This window comes from Salvelinus alpinus, chromosome 24 (genome assembly GCF_045679555.1).
Source record: "Salvelinus alpinus chromosome 24, SLU_Salpinus.1, whole genome shotgun sequence".
Lineage (NCBI taxonomy): Eukaryota > Metazoa > Chordata > Actinopteri > Salmoniformes > Salmonidae > Salvelinus > Salvelinus alpinus.
This window is the reverse complement of record NC_092109.1, coordinates 48184157-48207520: the sequence shown is the minus strand read 5'-3', so window position 1 is coordinate 48207520 and position 23364 is coordinate 48184157. Positions and strand designations below refer to the sequence as shown.

At 42.9% G+C, this 23364-nt stretch overlaps 1 protein-coding gene across 1 annotated transcript in view; it reads left to right on the top strand.

Moving 5' to 3' along the window:
- The window catches only part of dixdc1b (DIX domain containing 1b), a 72454-nt gene that overhangs the window by 34536 nt on the left and 14554 nt on the right, over window positions 1-23364 (top strand). Inside the window, exons 10-13 of the mRNA XM_071362936.1 lie at window positions 14964-15014; window positions 18377-18481; window positions 22816-22869; window positions 23152-23223. Coding sequence (XP_071219037.1) covers window positions 14964-15014; window positions 18377-18481; window positions 22816-22869; window positions 23152-23223 — 282 coding nt within the window. The remainder of the gene's footprint in view (window positions 1-14963; window positions 15015-18376; window positions 18482-22815; window positions 22870-23151; window positions 23224-23364) is intronic.

The following is a 23364-nucleotide window of genomic DNA, read 5'->3' as shown; positions in this document are numbered from 1 at the left end:
ACTGTGGGGTGTTGGACCCAGTCAGGTCTTTATATAACAATATAACAAGTCATACTGTGGGGTGTTGGACCCAGTCAGGTCTTTATATAACAATATAACAAGTCATACTGTGGGGTGCTGGACCCAGTCAGGTCTTTATATAACAATATAACAAGTCATACTGTGGGGTGTTGGACCCAGTCAGGTCTTTATATAACAATATAACAAGTCATACTGTGGGGTGTTGGACCCAGTCAGGTCTTTATATAACAAGTCATACTGTGGGGTGCTGGACCCAGTCAGGTCTTTATATAACAATATAACAAGTCATACTGTGGGGTGTTGGACCCAGTCAGGTCTTTATATAACAATATAACAAGTCATACTGTGGGGTGCTGGACCCAGTCAGGTCTTTATATAACAATATAACAAGTCATACTGTGGGGTGTTGGACCCAGTCAGGTCTTTATATAACAATATAACAAGTCATACTGTGGGGTGCTGGACCCAGTCAGGTCTTTATATAACAATATAACAAGTCATACTGTGGGGTGTTGGACCCAGTCAGGTGTTTATATAACAATATAACAAGTCATACTGTGGGGTGCTGGACCCAGTCAGGTCTTTATATAACAATATAACAAGTCATACTGTGGGGTGTTGGACCCAGTCAGGTCTTTATATAACAATATAACAAGTCATACTGTGGGGTGCTGGACCCAGTCAGGTCTTTATATAACAATATAACAAGTCATACTGTGGGGTGCTGGACCCAGTCAGGTCTTTATATAACAATATAACAAGTCATACTGTGGGGTGCTGGACCCAGTCAGGTCTTTATATAACAATATAACAAGTCATACTGTGGGGTGCTGGACCCAGTCAGGTCTTTATATAACAATATAACAAGTCATACTGTGGGGTGCTGGACCCAGTCAGGTCTTTATATAACAAGTCATACTGTGGGGTGCTGGACCCAGTCAGGTCTTTATATAACAATATAACAAGTCATACTGTGGGGTGCTGGACCCAGTCAGGTCTTTATATAACAATATAACAAGTCATACTGTGGGGTGTTGGACCCAGTCAGGTCTTTATATAACAATATAACAAGTCATACTGTGGGGTGCTGGACCCAGTCAGGTCTTTATATAACAAGTCATACTGTGGGGTGCTGGACCCAGTCAGGTCTTTATATAACAATATAACAAGTCATACTGTGGGGTGTTGGACCCAGTCAGGTCTTTATATAACAATATAACAAGTCATACTGTGGGGTGCTGGACCCAGTCAGGTCTTTATATAACAATATAACAAGTCATACTGTGGGGTGCTGGACCCAGTCAGGTCTTTATATAACAAGTCATACTGTGGGGTGCTGGACCCAGTCAGGTCTTTATATAACAAGTCATACTGTGGGGTGCTGGACCCAGTCAGGTCTTTATATAACAATATAACAAGTCATACTGTGGGGTGCTGGACCCAGTCAGGTCTTTATATAACAAGTCATACTGTGGGGTGCTGGACCCAGTCAGGTCTTTATATAACAATATAACAAGTCATACTGTGGGGTGCTGGTCCCAGTCAGGTCTTCTATAACAATATAACAAGTCATACTGTGGGGTGTTGGACCCAGTCAGGTCTTTATATAACAATATAACAAGTCATACTGTGGGGTGCTGGACCCAGTCAGGTCTTTATATAACAAGTCATACTGTGGGGTGCTGGACCCAGTCAGGTCTTTATATAACAATATAACAAGTCATACTGTGGGGTGTTGGACCCAGTCAGGTCTTTATATAACAAGTCATACTGTGGGGTGCTGGACCCAGTCAGGTCTTTATATAACAAGTCATACTGTGGGGTGTTGGACCCAGTCAGGTCTTTATATAACAAGTCATACTGTGGGGTGCTGGACCCAGTCAGGTCTTCTATAACAATATAACAAGTCATACTGTGGGGTGTTGGACCCAGTCAGGTCTTTATATAACAATATAACAAGTCATACTGTGGGGTGCTGGACCCAGTCAGGTCTTTATATAACAATATAACAAGTCATACTGTGGGGTGCTGGACCCAGTCAGGTCTTTCTATAACAAGTCATACTGTGGGGTGCTGGACCCAGTCAGGTCTTTATATAACAAGTCATAATGTGGGGTGTTGGACCCAGTCAGGTCTTTATATAACAAGTCATACTGTGGGGTGCTGGACCCAGTCAGGTCTTTATATAACAATATAACAAGTCATACTGTGGGGTGCTGGACCCAGTCAGGTCTTTATATAACAAGTCATACTGTGGGGTGCTGGACCCAGTCAGGTCTTTATATAACAAGTCATAATGTGGGGTGTTGGACCCAGTCAGGTCTTTATATAACAAGTCATACTGTGGGGTGCTGGACCCAGTCAGGTCTTTATATAACAAGTCATACTGTGGGGTGCTGGACCTAGTCAGGTCTTTATATAACAATATAACAAGTCATACTGTGGGGTGCTGGACCCAGTCAGGTCTTTATATAACAAGTCATACTGTGGGGTGCTGGACCCAGTCAGGTCTTTATATAACAATATAACAAGTCATACTGTGGGGTGCTGGACCCAGTCAGGTCTTTATATAACAAGTCATACTGTGGGGTGCTGGACCCAGTCAGGTCTTTATATAACAAGTCATACTGTGGGGTGTTGGACCCAGTCAGGTCTTTATATAACAAGTCATACTGTGGGGTGCTGGACCCAGTCAGGTCTTTATATAACAATATAACAAGTCATACTGTGGGGTGCTGGACCCAGTCAGGTCTTTATATAACAATATAACAAGTCATACTGTGGGGTGTTGGACCCAGTCAGGTCTTTATATAACAAGTCATACTGTGGGGTGCTGGACCCAGTCAGGTCTTTATATAACAATATAACAAGTCATACTGTGGGGTGCTGGACCCAGTCAGGTCTTTATATAACAAGTCATACTGTGGGGTGCTGGACCCAGTCAGGTCTTCTATAACAATATAACAAGTCATACTGTGGGGTGCTGGACCCAGTCAGGTCTTCTATAACAATATAACAAGTCATACTGTGGGGTGCTGGACCCAGTCAGGTCTTTATATAACAAGTCATACTGTGGGGTGTTGGACCCAGTCAGGTCTTTATATAACAATATAACAAGTCATACTGTGGGGTGTTGGACCCAGTCAGGTCTTTATATAACAATATAACAAGTCATACTGTGGGGTGCTGGACCCAGTCAGGTCTTTATATAACAAGTCATACTGTGGGGTGCTGGACCCAGTCAGGTCTTTATATAACAAGTCATACGGTGGGGTGCTGGACCCAGTCAGGTCTTTATATAACAAGTCATACTGTGGGGTGCTGGACCCAGTCAGGTCTTTATATAACAAGTCATACTGTGGGGTGCTGGACCCAGTCAGGTCTTTATATAACAATATAACAAGTCATACTGTGGGGTGCTGGACCCAGTCAGGTCTTTATATAACAAGTCATACTGTGGGGTGCTGGACCCAGTCAGGTCTTTATATAACAATATAACAAGTCATACTGTGGGGTGCTGGTCCCAGTCAGGTCTTCTATAACAATATAACAAGTCATACTGTGGGGTGTTGGACCCAGTCAGGTCTTTATATAACAATATAACAAGTCATACTGTGGGGTGCTGGACCCAGTCAGGTCTTTATATAACAAGTCATACTGTGGGGTGCTGGACCCAGTCAGGTCTTTATATAACAAGTCATACTGTGGGGTGTTGGACCCAGTCAGGTCTTTATATAACAAGTCATACTGTGGGGTGCTGGACCCAGTCAGGTCTTCTATAACAATATAACAAGTCATACTGTGGGGTGTTGGACCCAGTCAGGTCTTTATATAACAATATAACAAGTCATACTGTGGGGTGCTGGACCCAGTCAGGTCTTTATATAACAATATAACAAGTCATACTGTGGGGTGCTGGACCCAGTCAGGTCTTTCTATAACAAGTCATACTGTGGGGTGCTGGACCCAGTCAGGTCTTTATATAACAAGTCATAATGTGGGGTGTTGGACCCAGTCAGGTCTTTATATAACAAGTCATACTGTGGGGTGCTGGACCCAGTCAGGTCTTTATATAACAATATAACAAGTCATACTGTGGGGTGCTGGACCCAGTCAGGTCTTTATATAACAAGTCATACTGTGGGGTGCTGGACCCAGTCAGGTCTTTATATAACAAGTCATAATGTGGGGTGTTGGACCCAGTCAGGTCTTTATATAACAAGTCATACTGTGGGGTGCTGGACCCAGTCAGGTCTTTATATAACAAGTCATACTGTGGGGTGTTGGACCCAGTCAGGTCTTTATATAACAAGTCATACTGTGGGGTGCTGGACCCAGTCAGGTCTTTATATAACAATATAACAAGTCATACTGTGGGGTGCTGGACCCAGTCAGGTCTTTATATAACAATATAACAAGTCATACTGTGGGGTGTTGGACCCAGTCAGGTCTTTATATAACAAGTCATACTGTGGGGTGCTGGACCCAGTCAGGTCTTTATATAACAATATAACAAGTCATACTGTGGGGTGCTGGACCCAGTCAGGTCTTTATATAACAAGTCATACTGTGGGGTGCTGGACCCAGTCAGGTCTTCTATAACAATATAACAAGTCATACTGTGGGGTGCTGGACCCAGTCAGGTCTTCTATAACAATATAACAAGTCATACTGTGGGGTGCTGGACCCAGTCAGGTCTTTATATAACAAGTCATACTGTGGGGTGTTGGACCCAGTCAGGTCTTTATATAACAATATAACAAGTCATACTGTGGGGTGTTGGACCCAGTCAGGTCTTTATATAACAATATAACAAGTCATACTGTGGGGTGCTGGACCCAGTCAGGTCTTTATATAACAAGTCATACGGTGGGGTGCTGGACCCAGTCAGGTCTTTATATAACAAGTCATACTGTGGGGTGCTGGACCCAGTCAGGTCTTTATATAACAAGTCATACTGTGGGGTGCTGGACCCAGTCAGGTCTTTATATAACAATATAACAAGTCATACTGTGGGGTGCTGGACCCAGTCAGGTCTTTATATAACAAGTCATACTGTGGGGTGCTGGACCCAGTCAGGTCTTTATATAACAATATAACAAGTCATACTGTGGGGTGCTGGTCCCAGTCAGGTCTTCTATAACAATATAACAAGTCATACTGTGGGGTGTTGGACCCAGTCAGGTCTTTATATAACAATATAACAAGTCATACTGTGGGGTGCTGGACCCAGTCAGGTCTTTATATAACAAGTCATACTGTGGGGTGCTGGACCCAGTCAGGTCTTTATATAACAAGTCATACTGTGGGGTGTTGGACCCAGTCAGGTCTTTATATAACAAGTCATACTGTGGGGTGCTGGACCCAGTCAGGTCTTCTATAACAATATAACAAGTCATACTGTGGGGTGTTGGACCCAGTCAGGTCTTTATATAACAATATAACAAGTCATACTGTGGGGTGCTGGACCCAGTCAGGTCTTTATATAACAATATAACAAGTCATACTGTGGGGTGCTGGACCCAGTCAGGTCTTTCTATAACAAGTCATACTGTGGGGTGCTGGACCCAGTCAGGTCTTTATATAACAAGTCATAATGTGGGGTGTTGGACCCAGTCAGGTCTTTATATAACAAGTCATACTGTGGGGTGCTGGACCCAGTCAGGTCTTTATATAACAATATAACAAGTCATACTGTGGGGTGCTGGACCCAGTCAGGTCTTTATATAACAAGTCATACTGTGGGGTGCTGGACCCAGTCAGGTCTTTATATAACAAGTCATAATGTGGGGTGTTGGACCCAGTCAGGTCTTTATATAACAAGTCATACTGTGGGGTGCTGGACCCAGTCAGGTCTTTATATAACAAGTCATACTGTGGGGTGCTGGACCTAGTCAGGTCTTTATATAACAATATAACAAGTCATACTGTGGGGTGCTGGACCCAGTCAGGTCTTTATATAACAAGTCATACTGTGGGGTGCTGGACCCAGTCAGGTCTTTATATAACAATATAACAAGTCATACTGTGGGGTGCTGGACCCAGTCAGGTCTTTATATAACAAGTCATACTGTGGGGTGCTGGACCCAGTCAGGTCTTTATATAACAAGTCATACTGTGGGGTGTTGGACCCAGTCAGGTCTTTATATAACAAGTCATACTGTGGGGTGCTGGACCCAGTCAGGTCTTTATATAACAATATAACAAGTCATACTGTGGGGTGCTGGACCCAGTCAGGTCTTTATATAACAAGTCATACTGTGGGGTGCTGGACCCAGTCAGGTCTTTATATAACAATATAACAAGTCATACTGTGGGGTGCTGGACCCAGTCAGGTCTTTATATAACAAGTCATACTGTGGGGTGCTGGACCCAGTCAGGTCTTCTATAACAATATAACAAGTCATACTGTGGGGTGCTGGACCCAGTCAGGTCTTCTATAACAATATAACAAGTCATACTGTGGGGTGCTGGACCCAGTCAGGTCTTTATATAACAAGTCATACTGTGGGGTGTTGGACCCAGTCAGGTCTTTATATAACAATATAACAAGTCATACTGTGGGGTGTTGGACCCAGTCAGGTCTTTATATAACAATATAACAAGTCATACTGTGGGGTGCTGGACCCAGTCAGGTCTTTATATAACAAGTCATACTGTGGGGTGCTGGACCCAGTCAGGTCTTTATATAACAAGTCATACGGTGGGGTGCTGGACCCAGTCAGGTCTTTATATAACAAGTCATACTGTGGGGTGCTAGACCCAGTCAGGTCTTTATATAACAAGTCATACTGTGGGGTGCTGGACCCAGTCAGGTCTTTATATAACAAGTCATACTGTGGGGTGCTGGACCCAGTCAGGTCTTTATATAACAAGTCATACTGTGGGGTGCTGGACCCAGTCAGGTCTTTATATAACAAGTCATACTGTGGGGTGCTGGACCCAGTCAGGTCTTTATATAACAAGTCATACTGTGGGGTGCTGGACCCAGTCAGGTCTTTATATAACAAGTCATACTGTGGGGTGTTGGACCCAGTCAGGTCTTTATATAACAATATAACAAGTCATACTGTGGGGTGTTGGACCCAGTCAGGTCTTTATATAACAATATAACAAGTCATACTGTGGGGTGTTGGACCCAGTCAGGTCTTTATATAACAATATAACAAGTCATACTGTGGGGTGCTGGTCCCAGTCAGGTCTTTATATAACAATATAACAAGTCATACTGTGGGGTGCTGGACCCAGTCAGGTCTTTATATAACAATATAACAAGTCATACTGTGGGGTGTTGGACCCAGTCAGGTCTTTATATAACAATATAACAAGTCATACTGTGGGGTGCTGGTCCCAGTCAGGTCTTTATATAACAAGTCATACTGTGGGGTGTTGGACCCAGTCAGGTCTTTATATAACAAGTCATACTGTGGGGTGTTGGACCCTGTCAGGTCTTTATATAACAAGTCATACTGTGGGGTGCTGGACCCAGTCAGGTCTTTATATAACAATATAACAAGTCATACTGTGGGGTGCTGGACCCAGTCAGGTCTTTATATAACAATATAACAAGTCATACTGTGGGGTGCTGGACCCAGTCAGGTCTTTATATAACAATATAACAAGTCATACTGTGGGGTGCTGGACCAAGTCAGGTCTTTATATAACAAGTCATACTGTGGGGTGCTGGACCCAGTCAGGTCTCTATATAACAATATAACAAGTCATACTGTGGGGTGTTGGACCCAGTCAGGTCTTCTATAACAATATAACAAGTCATACTGTGGGGTGTTGGACCCAGTCAGGTCTTTATATAACAATATAACAAGTCATACTGTGGGGTGCTGGACCCAGTCAGGTCTTTATATAACAATATAACAAGTCATACTGTGGGGTGTTGGACCCAGTCAGGTCTTTATATAACAATATAACAAGTCATACTGTGGGGTGCTGGACCCAGTCAGGTCTTTATATAACAATATAACAAGTCATACTGTGGGGTGTTGGACCCAGTCAGGTCTCTATATAACAATATAACAAGTCATACTGTGGGGTGTTGGACCCAGTCAGGTCTTTATATAACAATATAACAAGTCATACTGTGGGGTGCTGGACCCAGTCAGGTCTTTATATAACAATATAACAAGTCATACTGTGGGGTGTTGGACCCAGTCAGGTCTTTATATAACAATATAACAAGTCATACTGTGGGGTGTTGGACCCAGTCAGGTCTTCTATAACAATATAACAAGTCATACTGTGGGGTGCTGGACCCAGTCAGGTCTTTATATAACAATATAACAAGTCATACTGTGGGGTGCTGGACCCAGTCAGGTCTTTATATAACAATATAACAAGTCATACTGTGGGGTGCTGGACCCAGTCAGGTCTTTATATAACAATATAACAAGTCATACTGTAGGGTGTTGGACCCAGTCAGGTCTTTATATAACAATATAACAAGTCATACTGTGGGGTTCTGGACCCAGTCAGGTCTCTATATAACAATATAACAAGTCATACTGTGGGGTGTTGGACCCAGTCAGGTCTTTATATAACAATATAACAAGTCATACTGTGGGGTGCTGGACCCAGTCAGGTCTTTATATAACAATATAACAAGTCATACTGTGGGGTGCTGGACCCAGTCAGGTCTTTATATAACAAGTCATACTGTGGGGTGCTGGACCCAGTCAGGTCTTTATATAACAATATAACAAGTCATACTGTGGGGTGTTGGACCCAGTCAGGTCTTTATATAACAATATAACAAGTCATACTGTGGGGTGTTGGACCCAGTCAGGTCTTCTATAACAATATAACAAGTCATACTGTGGGGTGCTGGACCCAGTCAGGTCTTTATATAACAAGTCATACTGTGGGGTGTTGGACCCAGTCAGGTCTTTATATAACAAGTCATACTGTGGGGTGTTGGACCCAGTCAGGTCTTTATATAACAATATAACAAGTCATACTGTGGGGTGCTGGACCCAGTCAGGTCTTTATATAACAAGTCATACTGTGGGGTGCTGGACCCAGTCAGGTCTTTATATAACAATATAACAAGTCATACTGTGGGGTGCTGGACCCAGTCAGGTCTTCTATAACAATATAACAAGTCATACTGTGGGGTGCTGGACCCAGTCAGGTCTTTATATAACAAGTCATACTGTGGGGTGCTGGACCCAGTCAGGTCTTTATATAACAATATAACAAGTCATACTGTGGGGTGTTGGACCCAGTCAGGTCTTTATATAACAATATAACAAGTCATACTGTGGGGTGCTGGACCCAGTCAGGTCTTTATATAACAAGTCATACTGTGGGGTCCTGGACCCAGTCAGGTCTTTATATAACAATATAACAAGTCATACTGTGGGGTGCTGGACCCAGTCAGGTCTTTATATAACAATATAACAAGTCATACTGTGGGGTGTTGGACCCAGTCAGGTCTTTATATAACAATATAACAAGTCATACTGTGGGGTGCTGGACCCAGTCAGGTCTTTATATAACAATATAACAAGTCATACTGTGGGGTGCTGGACCCAGTCAGGTCTTCTATAACAAAATAACAAGTCATACTGTGGGGTGCTGGACCCAGTCAGGTCTTTATATAACAAGTCATACTGTGGGGTGCTGGACCCAGTCAGGTCTTTATATAACAATATAACAAGTCATACTGTGGGGTGTTGGACCCAGTCAGGTCTTTATATAACAATATAACAAGTCATACTGTGGGGTGCTGGACCCAGTCAGGTCTTTATATAACAAGTCATACTGTGGGGTCCTGGACCCAGTCAGGTCTTTATATAACAATATAACAAGTCATACTGTGGGGTGCTGGACCCAGTCAGGTCTTTATATAACAATATAACAAGTCATACTGTGGGGTGTTGGACCCAGTCAGGTCTTTATATAACAATATAACAAGTCATACTGTGGGGTGCTGGACCCAGTCAGGTCTTTATATAACAATATAACAAGTCATACTGTGGGGTGCTGGACCCAGTCAGGTCTTTATATAACAAGTCATACTGTGGGGTGCTGGACCCAGTCAGGTCTTTATATAACAAGTCATACTGTGGGGTGCTGGACCCAGTCAGGTCTTTATATAACAATATAACATGTCATACTGTGGGGTGTTGGACCCAGTCAGGTCTTTATATAACAATATAACAAGTCATACTGTGGGGTGTTGGACCCAGTCAGGTCTTTATATAACAATATAACAAGTCATACTGTGGGGTGTTGGACCCAGTCAGGTCTTTATATAACAATATAACAAGTCATACTGTGGGGTGCTGGACCCAGTCAGGTCTTCTATAACAATATAACAAGTCATACTGTGGGGTGTTGGACCCAGTCAGGTCTTTATATAACAATATAACAAGTCATACTGTGGGGTGCTGGACCCAGTCAGGTCTTTATATAACAAGTCATACTGTGGGGTGCTGGACCCAGTCAGGTCTTTATATAACAATATAACAAGTCATACTGTGGGGTGCTGGACCCAGTCAGGTCTTCTATAACAATATAACAAGTCATACTGTGGGGTGTTGGACCCAGTCAGGTCTTTATATAACAATATAACAAGTCATACTGTGGGGTGCTGGACCCAGTCAGGTCTTTATATAACAAGTCATACTGTGGGGTGCTGGACCCAGTCAGGTCTTTATATAACAATATAACAAGTCATACTGTGGGGTGCTGGACCCAGTCAGGTCTTCTATAACAATATAACAAGTCATACTGTGGGGTGCTGGACCCAGTCAGGTCTTTATATAACAATATAACAAGTCATACTGTGGGGTGCTGGACCCAGTCAGGTCTTTATATAACAATATAACAAGTCATACTGTGGGGTGTTGGACCCAGTCAGGTCTTTATATAACAATATAACAAGTCATACTGTGGGGTGTTGGACCCAGTCAGGTCTTTATATAACAAGTCATACTGTAGGGTGTTGGACCCAGTCAGGTCTTTATATAACAAGTCATACTGTGGGGTGCTGGACCCAGTCAGGTCTTTAACAGAACAATATATGTTATTACCTGGTACTCCCTGTATATAGCCATGTTATTAGCTGGTACTCCCTGTATATAGCCATGTTATTACCTGGTACTTCCTGTATATAGCCATGTTATTACCTGGTACTCCCTGTATATAGCCATGTTATTACCTGGTACTTCCTGTATATAACCATGTTATTACCTGGTACTCCCTGTATATAGCCATGTTATTACCTGGTACTCCCTGTATATAACCATGTTATTACCTGGTACTTCCTGTATATAACCATGTTATTACCTGGTACTCCCTGTATATAACCATGTTATTACCTGGTACTCCCTGTATATAGCCATGTTATTACCTGGTACTCCCTGTATATAGCCATGTTATTACCTGGTACTTCCTGTATATAACCATGTTATTACCTGGTACTCCCTGTATATAACCATGTTATTTCCTGGTACTCCCTGTATATAGCCATGTTATTACCTGGTACTCCCTGTATATAACCATGTTATTACCTGGTACTTCCTGTATATAGCGATGTTATTACCTGGTACTCCCTGTATATAACCATGTTATTACCTGGTACTTCCTGTATATAGCCATGTTATTACCTGGTACTCCCTGTATATAGCCATGTTATTACCTGGTACTTCCTGTATATAGCCACGTTATTAGCTGGTACTCCCTGTATATAGCCATGTTATTACCTGGTACCTCCTGTATATAGCCACGTTATTAGCTGGTACTCCCTGTATATAGCCATGTTATTACCTGGTACTCCCTGTATATAGCCATGTTATTACCTGGTACTCCCTGTATATAGCCATGTTATTACCTGGTACTCCCTGTATATAGCCATGTTATTACCTGGTACTTCCTGTATATAACCATGTTATTACCTGGTACTCCCTGTATATAGCCATCACTGACTTTGATAAATAGTTTATTGAGGAAAATTGTACTTACTATGACTGTGATATGTGGTTGTCCCACCTAGCTATCTGAAGATGAATGTACTGACTATGACTGTGATATGTGGTTGTCTCACCTAGCTATCTGAAGATGAATGTACTGACTATGACTGTGATATGTGGTTGTCCCACCTAGCTATCTGAAGATGAATGTACTGACTATGACTGTGATATGTGGTTGTCCCACCTAGCTATCTGTAGATGAATGTACTGACTATGACTGTGATATGTGGTTGTCTCACCTAGCTATCTGTAGATGAATGTACTGACTATGACTGTGATATGTGGTTGTCTCACCTAGCTATCTGAAGATGAATGTACTGACTATGACTGTGATATGTGGTTGTCCCACCTAGCTATCTGAAGATGAATGTACTGACTATGACTGTGATATGTGGTTGTCTCACCTAGCTATCTGAAGATGAATGCACTGACTATGACTGTGATATGTGGTTGTCTCACCTAGTTATCTGTAGATGAATGTACTGACTATGACTGTGATATGTGGTTGTCCCACCTAGCTATCTGTAGATGAATGTACTGACTATGACTGTGATATGTGGTCGTCCCACCTAGCTATCTGTAGATGAATGTACTGACTATGACTGTGATATGTGGTTGTCTCACCTAGCTATCTGAAGATGAATGTACTGACTATGACTGTGATATGTGGTTGTCTCACCTAGCTATCTGTAGATGAATGTACTGACTATGACTGTGATATGTGGTCGTCCCACCTAGCTATCTGTAGATGAATGTACTGACTATGACTGTGATATGTGGTTGTCCCACCTAGCTATCTGTAAATGAATGTACTGACTATGACTGTGATATGTGGTTGTCTCACCTAGCTATCTGAAGATGAATGTACTGACTATGGCTGTGAGATGTGGTTGTCCCACCTAGCTATCTGAAGATGAATGTACTGACTATGACTGTGATATGTGGTTGTCCCACCTAGCTATCTGAAGATGAATGTACTGACTATGACTGTGATATGTGGTTGTCTCACCTAGCTATCTGTAGATGAATGTACTGACTATGACTGTGATATGTGGTTGTCCCACCTAGCTATCTGTAGATGAATGTACTGACTATGACTGTGATATGTGGTTGTCTCACCTAGCTATCTGTAGATGAATGTACTGACTATGACTGTGATATGTGGTTGTCTACCTAGCTATCTGGAGATGAATGTACTGACTATGACTGTGATATGTGGTTGTCCCACCTAGCTATCTGTAGATGAATGTACTGACTATGACTGTGATATGTGGTTGTCCCACCTAGCTATCTGTAGATGAATGTACTGACTATGACTGTGATATGTGGTTGTCCCACCTAGCTATCTGTAGATGAATGTACTGACTATGACTGTGATATGTGGTTGTCTCACCTAGCTATCTGAAGATGAATGTACTGACTATGACTGTGATATGTGGTTGTCCCACCTAGCTATCTGTAGATGAATGTACTGACTATGACTGTGATATGTGGTTGTCTCACCTAGCTATCTGTAGATGAATGTACTGACTATGACTGTGATATGTGGTTGTCTCACCTAGCTATCTGAAGATGAATGTACTGACTATGACTGTGATATGTGGTTGTCTCACCTAGCTATCTGTAGATGAATGTACTGACTATGACTGTGAGATGTGGTTGTCCCACCTAGCTATCTGTAGATGAATGTACTGACTATGACTGTGATATGTGGTTGTCCCACCTAGCTATCTGAAGATGAATGTACTGACTATGACTGTGATATGTGGTTGTCTCACCTAGCTATCTGTAGATGAATGTACTGACTATGACTGTGATATGTGGTTGTCTCACCTAGCTATCTGAAGATGAATGTACTGACTATGACTGTGATATGTGGTCGTCCCACCTAGCTATCTGAAGATGAATGTACTGACTATGACTGTGATATGTGGTTGTCTCACCTAGCTATCTGTAGATGAATGTACTGACTATGACTGTGATATGTGGTTGTCCCACCTAGCTATCTGTAGATGAATGTACTGACTATGACTGTGATATGTGGTTGTCCCACCTAGCTATCTGTAGATGAATGTACTGACTATGACTGTGATATGTGGTTGTCCCACCTAGCTATCTGTAGATGAATGTACTGACTATGACTGTGATATGTGGTTGTCCCACCTAGCTATCTGTAGATGAATGTACTGACTATGACTGTGATATGTGGTTGTCCCACCTAGCTATCTGAAGATGAATGTACTGACTATGACTGTGATATGTGGTTGTCCCACCTAGCTATCTGAAGATGAATGTACTGACTATGACTGTGATATGTGGTTGTCTCACCTAGGTATCTGTAGATGAATGTACTGACTATGACTGTGATATGTGGTTGTCTCACCTAGCTATCTGTAGATGAATGTACTGACTATGACTGTGATATGTGGTTGTCCCACCTAGCTATCTGAAGATGAATGTACTGACTATGACTGTGATATGTGGTTGTCCCACCTAGCTATCTGTAGATGAATGTACTGACTATGACTGTGATATGTGGTTGTCCCACCTAGCTATCTGAAGATGAATGTACTGACTATGACTGTGATATGTGGTTGTCCCACCTAGCTATCTGTAGATGAATGTACTGACTATGGCTGTGATATGTGGTTGTCCCACCTAGCTATCTGAAGATGAATGTACTGACTATGACTGTGATATGTGGTTGTCCCACCTAGCTATCTGTAGATGAATGTACTGACTATGGCTGTGATATGTGGTTGTCCCACCTAGCTATCTGAAGATGAATGTACTGACTATGACTGTGATATGTGGTTGTCCCACCTAGCTATCTGAAGATGAATGTACTGACTATGACTGTGATATGTGGTTGTCCCACCTAGCTATCTGTAGATGAATGTACTGACTGGAAGTTAAATGACTAAAATGTGTGTGATGGTTGTGTTGTTACAGAGAGAGCTGTTGCGTTGTAAACAGGAGGTACGGAACCTGCGTGGAGTCAAGGTGAGTCTAACACACACAGCTTACCAACATTCAAACCTTGATTGGAGGTTACTATGAAATTCTGGGCAAAAGGGCAAACTCATTTATTGAATCAGGTGGCTCATTCATCACAAAACCTACTGATATTGCCAATTACTTTAATGATTTTTTCATTGGCAAGATTAGCAAATTTAGGCATGACATGCCAGCAACAAACGCTGACACTACACATCCAAGTATAACTTATCACATTATGAAAGACAAGAATTGTAATTTTGAATTACGTAAAGTGAGTGTGGAAGTAGTGAACAAATGATTGGCAACAATGACAAGCCACCGGGGTCTGACAACTTGGATGGAAAATGACTGAGAATTATAGCAGATGATATAGCCACTCCTATTTTCCGTATCTTTAATCTAAGCCTACTAGAAAGTGTGTTCCCTCAGGCCTGGAGGGAAGCTAAAGTCATTCTGCTACCCAAGAATAGTAAAGCCCCCTTTACTGGCTCAAACAGCTGACCAATCAGCCTGTTACCAACTTTTTGTAAACTTCTGGAAAAAATTGTGTTTGACCAGATACAGTGCTATTTTACTGTAAACACGGCACTTACACAAATTACTGATGATTGGCTGAGAGAAATTGATGATAAACAGATTGTGGGGGCTGTTTTGTTAGACTTCAGTGCAGCTTTTGACATTATTGATCATAGTCTGCTGATGGAAAAACTGATATGTTATGGCTTTACAGCCTCTGCTATATTGTGGATAAAGAGTTACACAAATCAAATCAAGTTTATTTTATATAGCCCTTCGTACATCAGCTAATATCTCGAAGTGCTGTACAGAAACCCAGCCTAAAACCCCAAACAGCAAGCAATGCAGGTGTAGGAACAGAAGGTGTTCTTTAATGGGAGCCTCCCCAACATAATCCAGGTAGAATCAGGAATCCCCCAGGGCAGCTGTCTAGGCCCCTTACTCTTTTCAATCTTTACTAATGACATGCCACTGGCTTTGAGTAAGTGTGTCTATGTAATCGGATGATTCAACACTTTACACGTCAGCTACTACAGAGAGTGAAATCACTGCATCACTTAACAAAGAGTTGCAGTTAGTTTCAGAATGAGTGGCAAGGAATAAGTTAACCAAAAGCCTTGTATTTGGGACAAATCATTCACTCAACCCTAAACCTCAACTAAATATTGTAATAAATAATGTGGAAATTGAGCAAATTGAAGTGACTAAAGTGCTTTGAGTAACCCTGGATTGTAAACTGTCATGGTCAAAACATATTGATACAACAGTAGCTAAGATGGGGAGAAGTCTGTCCATAATAAAGCGCTGCTCTGCCTTCTTAACAACACTATCAACAAGGCAGGTCCTACAGGCCCTAGTTTCTACCTTCTTAATAACACTATCAACAAGGCAGGTCCTACGGACCCTAGTTTCTACCTTCTTAACAGCACTATCAACAAGGCAGGTCCTACAGGCCCTAGTTTCTACCTTCTTAACAACACTATCAACAAGGCAGGTCCTACAGGCCCTAGTTTCTACCTTAACAGCACTATCAACAAGGCAGGTCCTACAGGCCCTAGTTTCTACCTTCTTAACAACACTGTCAACAAGGCAGGTCCTACAGGCCCTAGTTTCTACCTTCTTAACAACACTATCAACAAGGCAGGTCCTACAGGCCCTAGTTTCTACCTTCTTAACAACACTGTCAACAAGGCAGGTCCTACAGGCCCTAGTTTCTACCTTCTTAACAACACTATCAACAAGGCAGGTCCTACAGGCCCTAGTTTCTACCTTCTTAACAACACTATCAACAAGGCAGGTCCTACAGGCTCTAGTTTTGTCTCACCTGGACTACTGTTCAGTCGTGTGGTCAGGTGCCACAAAGAGGGACCTTGGAAAATTACATGAATGAGCGCCGAGTAACGGGAATGAGCGCTGAGTAACGGGAATGAGCGCCGAGTAACAGGAATGAGCGCTGAGTAACAGGAAGGAGCGCTGAGTAACAGGAAGGAGCGCTGAGTAACCAGAATGAGCGCAGAGTAACGGGAATGAACGCCGAGTAACAGGAAGGAGCGCTGAGTAAGAGGAAAGAGCGCTGAGTAACAGGAATGAACGCTGAGTAACAGGAATGAGCACTGAGTAACGGGAATGAGCGAGCGCCGAGTAGCGGGACTGAACACCGAGTAACGGGAATGAGCGCTGAGTAACAGGAATGATCGCTGAGTAACAGGAATGAGCGAGCACTCATTGTTTTGGCAAACACCAAATGTGTTTGCTTATATTTTTCTTTAAGCAATGGCTTTTTTCTGGCCACTCTTCCGTAAAGCCCAGCTCTGTGGAGTGTACAGCTTAAAGTGGTCCTATGGACAGATACTCCATCCTCAGCTGTGGAGCTATGCACCTCCTTCAGGGTTATCTTTGGTCTCGTTGTTGCCTCTCTGATTAATGCCCTCCTTGCCTGGTCTGTGAGTTTTGGTGGGCGGCCCTCTCTCGGCAGGTTTGTTGTGGTGCCATATTCTTTCCATTTTTAAATAATGGATTTAATGGCGCTCCATGGGATGCTCAAAGTTTCAGACATGTTTTAAAACACAACCCTGATCTGTACTTCTCCACAACTTTGTCCCTGACCTGTTTGGAGAGCTCCTTGGTCTTCATTGTGCCGCTTGCTTGGTGGTGCCTTTTGCTTAGTGGTGTTGCAGACTCTGGGGCCTTTCAGAACAGGTGTATATATACTGAGATCATGTGACACTTAGATTCCACACAGATTGACTATATTTAACTAAGTATGTGACTTCTGAAGGTAATTGGTTGCACCAGATCTTATTTAGGGGCTTCATAGCAAAGGGGGTGAATGCATATGCACGCACCACTTTTCCATTTTTTATTTTTTAGAATTTTTTGAAACAAGTTCTTTTTTAAATTTCACTTCACATATTTTGTTTATGTCCATTACATGAAATCCAAATAAAAATCAATTTCAATTTCAGGTTGTAATGCAACAAAATAGGAAAAACGCCAAGGGGGGTGAATACTTTTGCAAGGCACTGTATATGATATGGTTATTATTTGAACTGGCTAGCCAGCTAACTTAACACTAGCCAGCTAACTTAACACTAGCCACCTAACTTAACACTAGCCAGCTAACTTAACACTAGCCAGCTAACTTAACACTATAAATGAACCAGAACATTGTTTTTTCATAGTTTTGATGTGTGTGTGTGTGTGTGTGTGTGTGTGTGTGTGTGTGTGTGTGTGTGTGTGTGTGTGTGTGTGTGTGTGTGTGTGTGTGTGTGTGTGTGTGTGTGTGTGTGTGTGTGTGTGTGTGTGTGTGTGTGTGTGTGTGTGTGTTCTCTCTCTCTGTGTGTGTATAGGAGGCACAGCAGCAGAGATTGTTTGCCCAGGAGGAGTGTATGTTGCAGCTTAAACAGGAGCAGCTCAGAGCCAGCATGACCCAGGACCAACTCACCAGCCTCAACGTACGACACACACATGCGCACACTCACACACATTTAAAAACTTTATTTGAATCAACAAATCACATTACAGGTGAGAATAATTCAAGCATTTCATAGGTCATATGGACTCTTATGGATACAGAAAGCACCTTCTCCATACAGGCTGCCCATGACGGCTAACACGGAACAGCTCGTTGCTTTGCCTTGGTTTTTAGACAGACCTGCAATCTGCAGGCCACATACTGTCAGCCTATGTACATGGCAGAGACTTCAAAATACCAGCGCTACAAGTTTGAGACGAGGGGCTGGTATTTCACTAACTTGTCAGCACAGGTCTGCTCCATGTAGGAGTCAAAAGAGCAACACACTTAAAAAATGTTAACCTCCCTCTGGCGTCCTTAACCAATCACAGTAAGGTCATCTGATGACATCAGTTACTTTTGGATTCATTTCCCTTTTATAAGGCATTAGAAGAAGACAAAAAGGATTCATCCAAATGCATTTTGGTGTGTCGTCATAGTGGTTGAACAAACTTAAACTTACACCTTTTTTCAATTCTGAATGGAATATCATAGAGAAACACCCTTTCTGAATTAAAAAGTAATCAAAGAAGTAACTGTAATCTCATATTTTCACTAAATGTATTCGCTATAATTTCTTACGATCGACAAAAAACTTTTGACCATTAGATCGGCAGTTACTAACTAACCTCAATTTCGGCTTTGGCTTTGACTCATCCGCCCTGGGCTCTTTATGTACCTCCGAGCCAATCTACGGGCTACCCAAGAGGGAACGCCTGCAAAAAAGAGGCAAGAGATTAGGCGTCCTGTTGAGACTAAAGCAAATGGAAATCTGGCGAACCACTTACCTCCATTCTATTGGCCAATCATTTGAAAAAAAGATGGATGACCTCCTATCAACGACCTCCTACAATCGTAACTGCAACATTCACCTGAGCAGACGGGTCATTGGATTCAGGGAATTCCAGAGGGGGAGGACTATGTCTCTTCATCAACAAAAGATGCTGTGCAGATTTCTCAACCTATTGTTCACCCATCTTGGAATACCTGATGGTCAAATGCCGACCCTTCTCCCTCCTGAGAGAGTTTTCATCTGTTGTCATGACTGCTGTATATATTCCACCTCAGGACAACAACAACAAGCTGGCACTAACCAACTGTATGAGGCTATAAACAAGCAGGAAGCCATGCACCCGTAGGCTGCTTTTCTTGTTGCCTGTGATTTTTCTTCTTCCGTGATGTCTAACTTTTATCATCATGTCTCCTTCGTCACTAGGGGCGATCAAGACCCCTCGTCCCCCCTTTAGCAAATCAGATCATGTCTCTATACTCCTGGTTCCTGTTTACAAAACTAAACTGAAACAGTATGTCTGTGATACGCTCTGTAGAGAAATGGTCCTCTGAATCAGAGCACTGCGCTGATGGGTGTATGTTTCAGGACTCCGCCGATAGCATCGACGAGCTAACCACCTCTGTCTCAGGCTTCATCAGGAAATTAATGCCCACATTGAAGGTTCGCTGCTTCCCCAATCAAAAGCCCTGGATTAACACTCAGGTACGCGCTAGACTAAAGGAGAGAGCTACCGCACACAGGGCTATTGCAGCCAACCCCAAGGATACACCTGAGGACGCGTACAAGAAGTACCGCTACGACCTCCGCAGAGCCATCAAACAGGAAGGAGGTGGAATCCACATCGAAGGGGCTGCAGTGGAGAGGGTCAAGTTCCTTTGTGTCCACATCACTGAGGACTTCACATGGTCCTCTCACACCAGAACAGCAATGTCTCTCTTCTCCCTCAGGAGGCTGAAACGATTTGGCATGGCCCCAGATTCTCAGGAACTTTTACTGCTGCACCATTGGAGAGCATCCATAAATCAAATTTAATTTAATTTGTCACATACACATGGTTAGCAGATGTTAATGCGAGTGTAGCGAAATGCTTGTGCTTTTAGTTCCGACCGTGCAGTAATATCTAACAAGTAATCTAACAATTTCACAACAACTACCTAATACACACAAGTGTAAAGGAATGAATAAGAATATGTACATATAAATATATATGGATGAGCGATGGCCGAACGGCATAGGCAAGATGCAGTAGATGGTATAGAGTACAGTATATACATATGAGATGAGTAATGTAGGGTATGTAAACATTATATAAAGTGGCATTGTTTAAAGTGGCTAGTGATACATTTATTACATACATGTTTCCATTATTAAAGTGGCTAGAGATTTGAGTCAGTATGTTGGCAGCAGCCACTCAATGTTAGTGACGGGTGTTTAACAGTCTGATGGCCTTGAGATAGAAGCTGTTTTTCAGTCTCTCCCTGCTTTGATGCACCTGTACTGACCTCGCCTTCTGGATGATAGCGGGGTGAACAGGCAGTGGCTCGGGTGGTTGTTGTCCTTGATGATCTTTTTGGCCTTCCTGTGACATCGGGTGGTGTAGGTGTCCTGGAGGGCAGGTAGTTTGCCCCCCGGTGATGCGTTGTGCAGACCTCACTACCCTCTGGAGAGCCTTGCGGTTGTGGGCGGAGCAGTTGCCGTACCAGGCGGTGATACAGCCCGACAGGATGCTCTCGATTGTGCATCTGTAAAAGTTTGTGAGTGTTTTTGGTGACAAGCCGAATTTCTTTAGCCTCCTGAGGTTGAAGAGGCGCTGCTGCGCCTTCTTCACAACGCTGTCTGTGTGGGTGGACCAATTCAGTTTGTCCGTGATGTGTACACCGAGGAACTTTCCACCTTCTCCACTACTGTCCCGTCGATGTGGATGGGGGCGTGCTCCCTCTGCTGTTTTCACAAGTCCACGATCATCTCTTTTATTTTGTTGACGTTGAGTGTGAGGTTATTATCCTGACACCACACTCCGAGGGCCCTCACCTCCTCCCTGTAGGCCGTCTCGTCGTTGTTGGTAATCAAGCCTACCACTGTAGTGTCGTCTGCAAACTTGTTGATTGAGTTGGAGGCGTGCATGGCCACGCAGTCGTGGGTGAACAGAGAGTACAGGAGAGAGCTGAGAACGCACCCATTATGGTTCATTGTTTAGATAGCTAGCTAGCTACATGTCTAAACACGACTCCACTATGCAGCTAACCATTTCATTATGCCATTTACACCTTCTGCATCCTGTGCATGTGATTTAATATACTATTAAATCTATATATACATATACTATTTAATATAGTATATGTTTACCAGAGACTGTAATGTGAAGAACAACATGACCTGCACCAAAGTCAAATTAGGAGGTAACGTTAGGCCAACGAGAGAATGACCTGGTAGAATTGCCCTGTTTTTATTTAGTCACACTCACAACTGTAAGCTATGTCCTGTAATTAGCTTGCCATTAACTTGCAAATAATTATCTTTTTGTGAGTTTATTTCCCTGTAATAATGAATATGGCAGGGGCGGCAGGTAGCCTAGTGGTTAGAGCATTGTGCCAGTAACCGAAAGGTTGCTAGATCGAATCCCCGAGCTGACTACGTAAAAATCTGTCGTTCTGCCCCTGAACATCTGTTCATAGGCGTCATTGTAAATAAGAATTTGTTCTAAAACTGACTTGCCTAGTTAAATAAATATATATATAAAAAATACAACTTAGCTAATGTTAATACGTTGTCAGTTATATGATATGGTCATTATTTGAACTGGCTAGCCAGCTAACTTAACGCTTGCTAGCTAACAAGCTAGAAATAAACCAAAGTTGCTTTTAGTCACCTGGTTTGCTAGATTGACACACTCATTTTTAAACGGATGTGTTTACCTTTAACCAGGTAGGCCAGTTGAGAACAAGTTCTCATTTACAACTGCGACCTGGCCAAGATAAAGCAAAGCAGTTCGACACCTACAACAACACAGAGTTACACATAAACAAACGTACAGTCAATAACACAATAGAAAATAAAAATGTACAGTGTGTGTAAGAGTAGGGAGGTAGGCAATAAATAGGCCATAGAGGCGAAATAATCACAATTTAGCAATTAATACTGGAGTGATAGATGTGCAGATGATGATGTGCAAGTAGAGATACTGGGGTGCAAAAAAGCAAGAGTATAAATAACAATATGGGGATGAGGTAGTTGGGTGTGCTTTTTACAGATGGGCTGTGTACAGGTACAGTGATTGGTAAGCTGCTCTGACAGCTGATGCTTAAAGTTAGAGAGGGAGAAATAAGTCTCTGATGTTTGCTGGCTATCAGGTCAACAAGGCGGTCTGACAATAACTTTGTTGTGAATATGTACTGATAGTGGGACTGCCTGTCTCACCGCAGTAGCTATTAAGTTCCTTCTACACACTCCCATCCATATTGACCCAGTTGGTTGTGTCATAGGCGGAGCTACAGAGGAAGTTGGATGAGAGGAGCAGGTTGCTGAGTGAGTGCAAGGTAAGACACACATCCTCTCTCTCTCTCCTGAGGTCTACGGTCTGGAACTGTACAGGGGAGTAGGATCTCTCTGGGGTCTATAGTCTGGAACTGTACAGGGGAGTAGGATGTTCCATTCATGTGTGTGTGTGTGTGTGTGTGTGTGTGTGTGTGTGTGTGTGTGTGTGTGTGTGTGTGTGTGTGTGTGTGTGTGTGTGTGTGTGTGTGTGTGTGTGTGTGTGTGTGTGTGTGTGTGTGTGTGTGTGTGTGTGTGTGTGTGTGTGTGTGTGTGTGTGTGTGTAGAAGGAACTTGGACAGAAGGACCGACTGCTGCAGCAGCACAAACACAAACTGGAGGAGAGCCAGCTGCAGAAGGTAGTACCACACACACAGAGACAGACAGACAGAGACACACAGAGACAGACAGAGACACAGACAGACAGACAGACAGACAGACAGAGAGACACACACACAGACAGACAGAGACAGACAGACAGAGACACACACAGACAGACA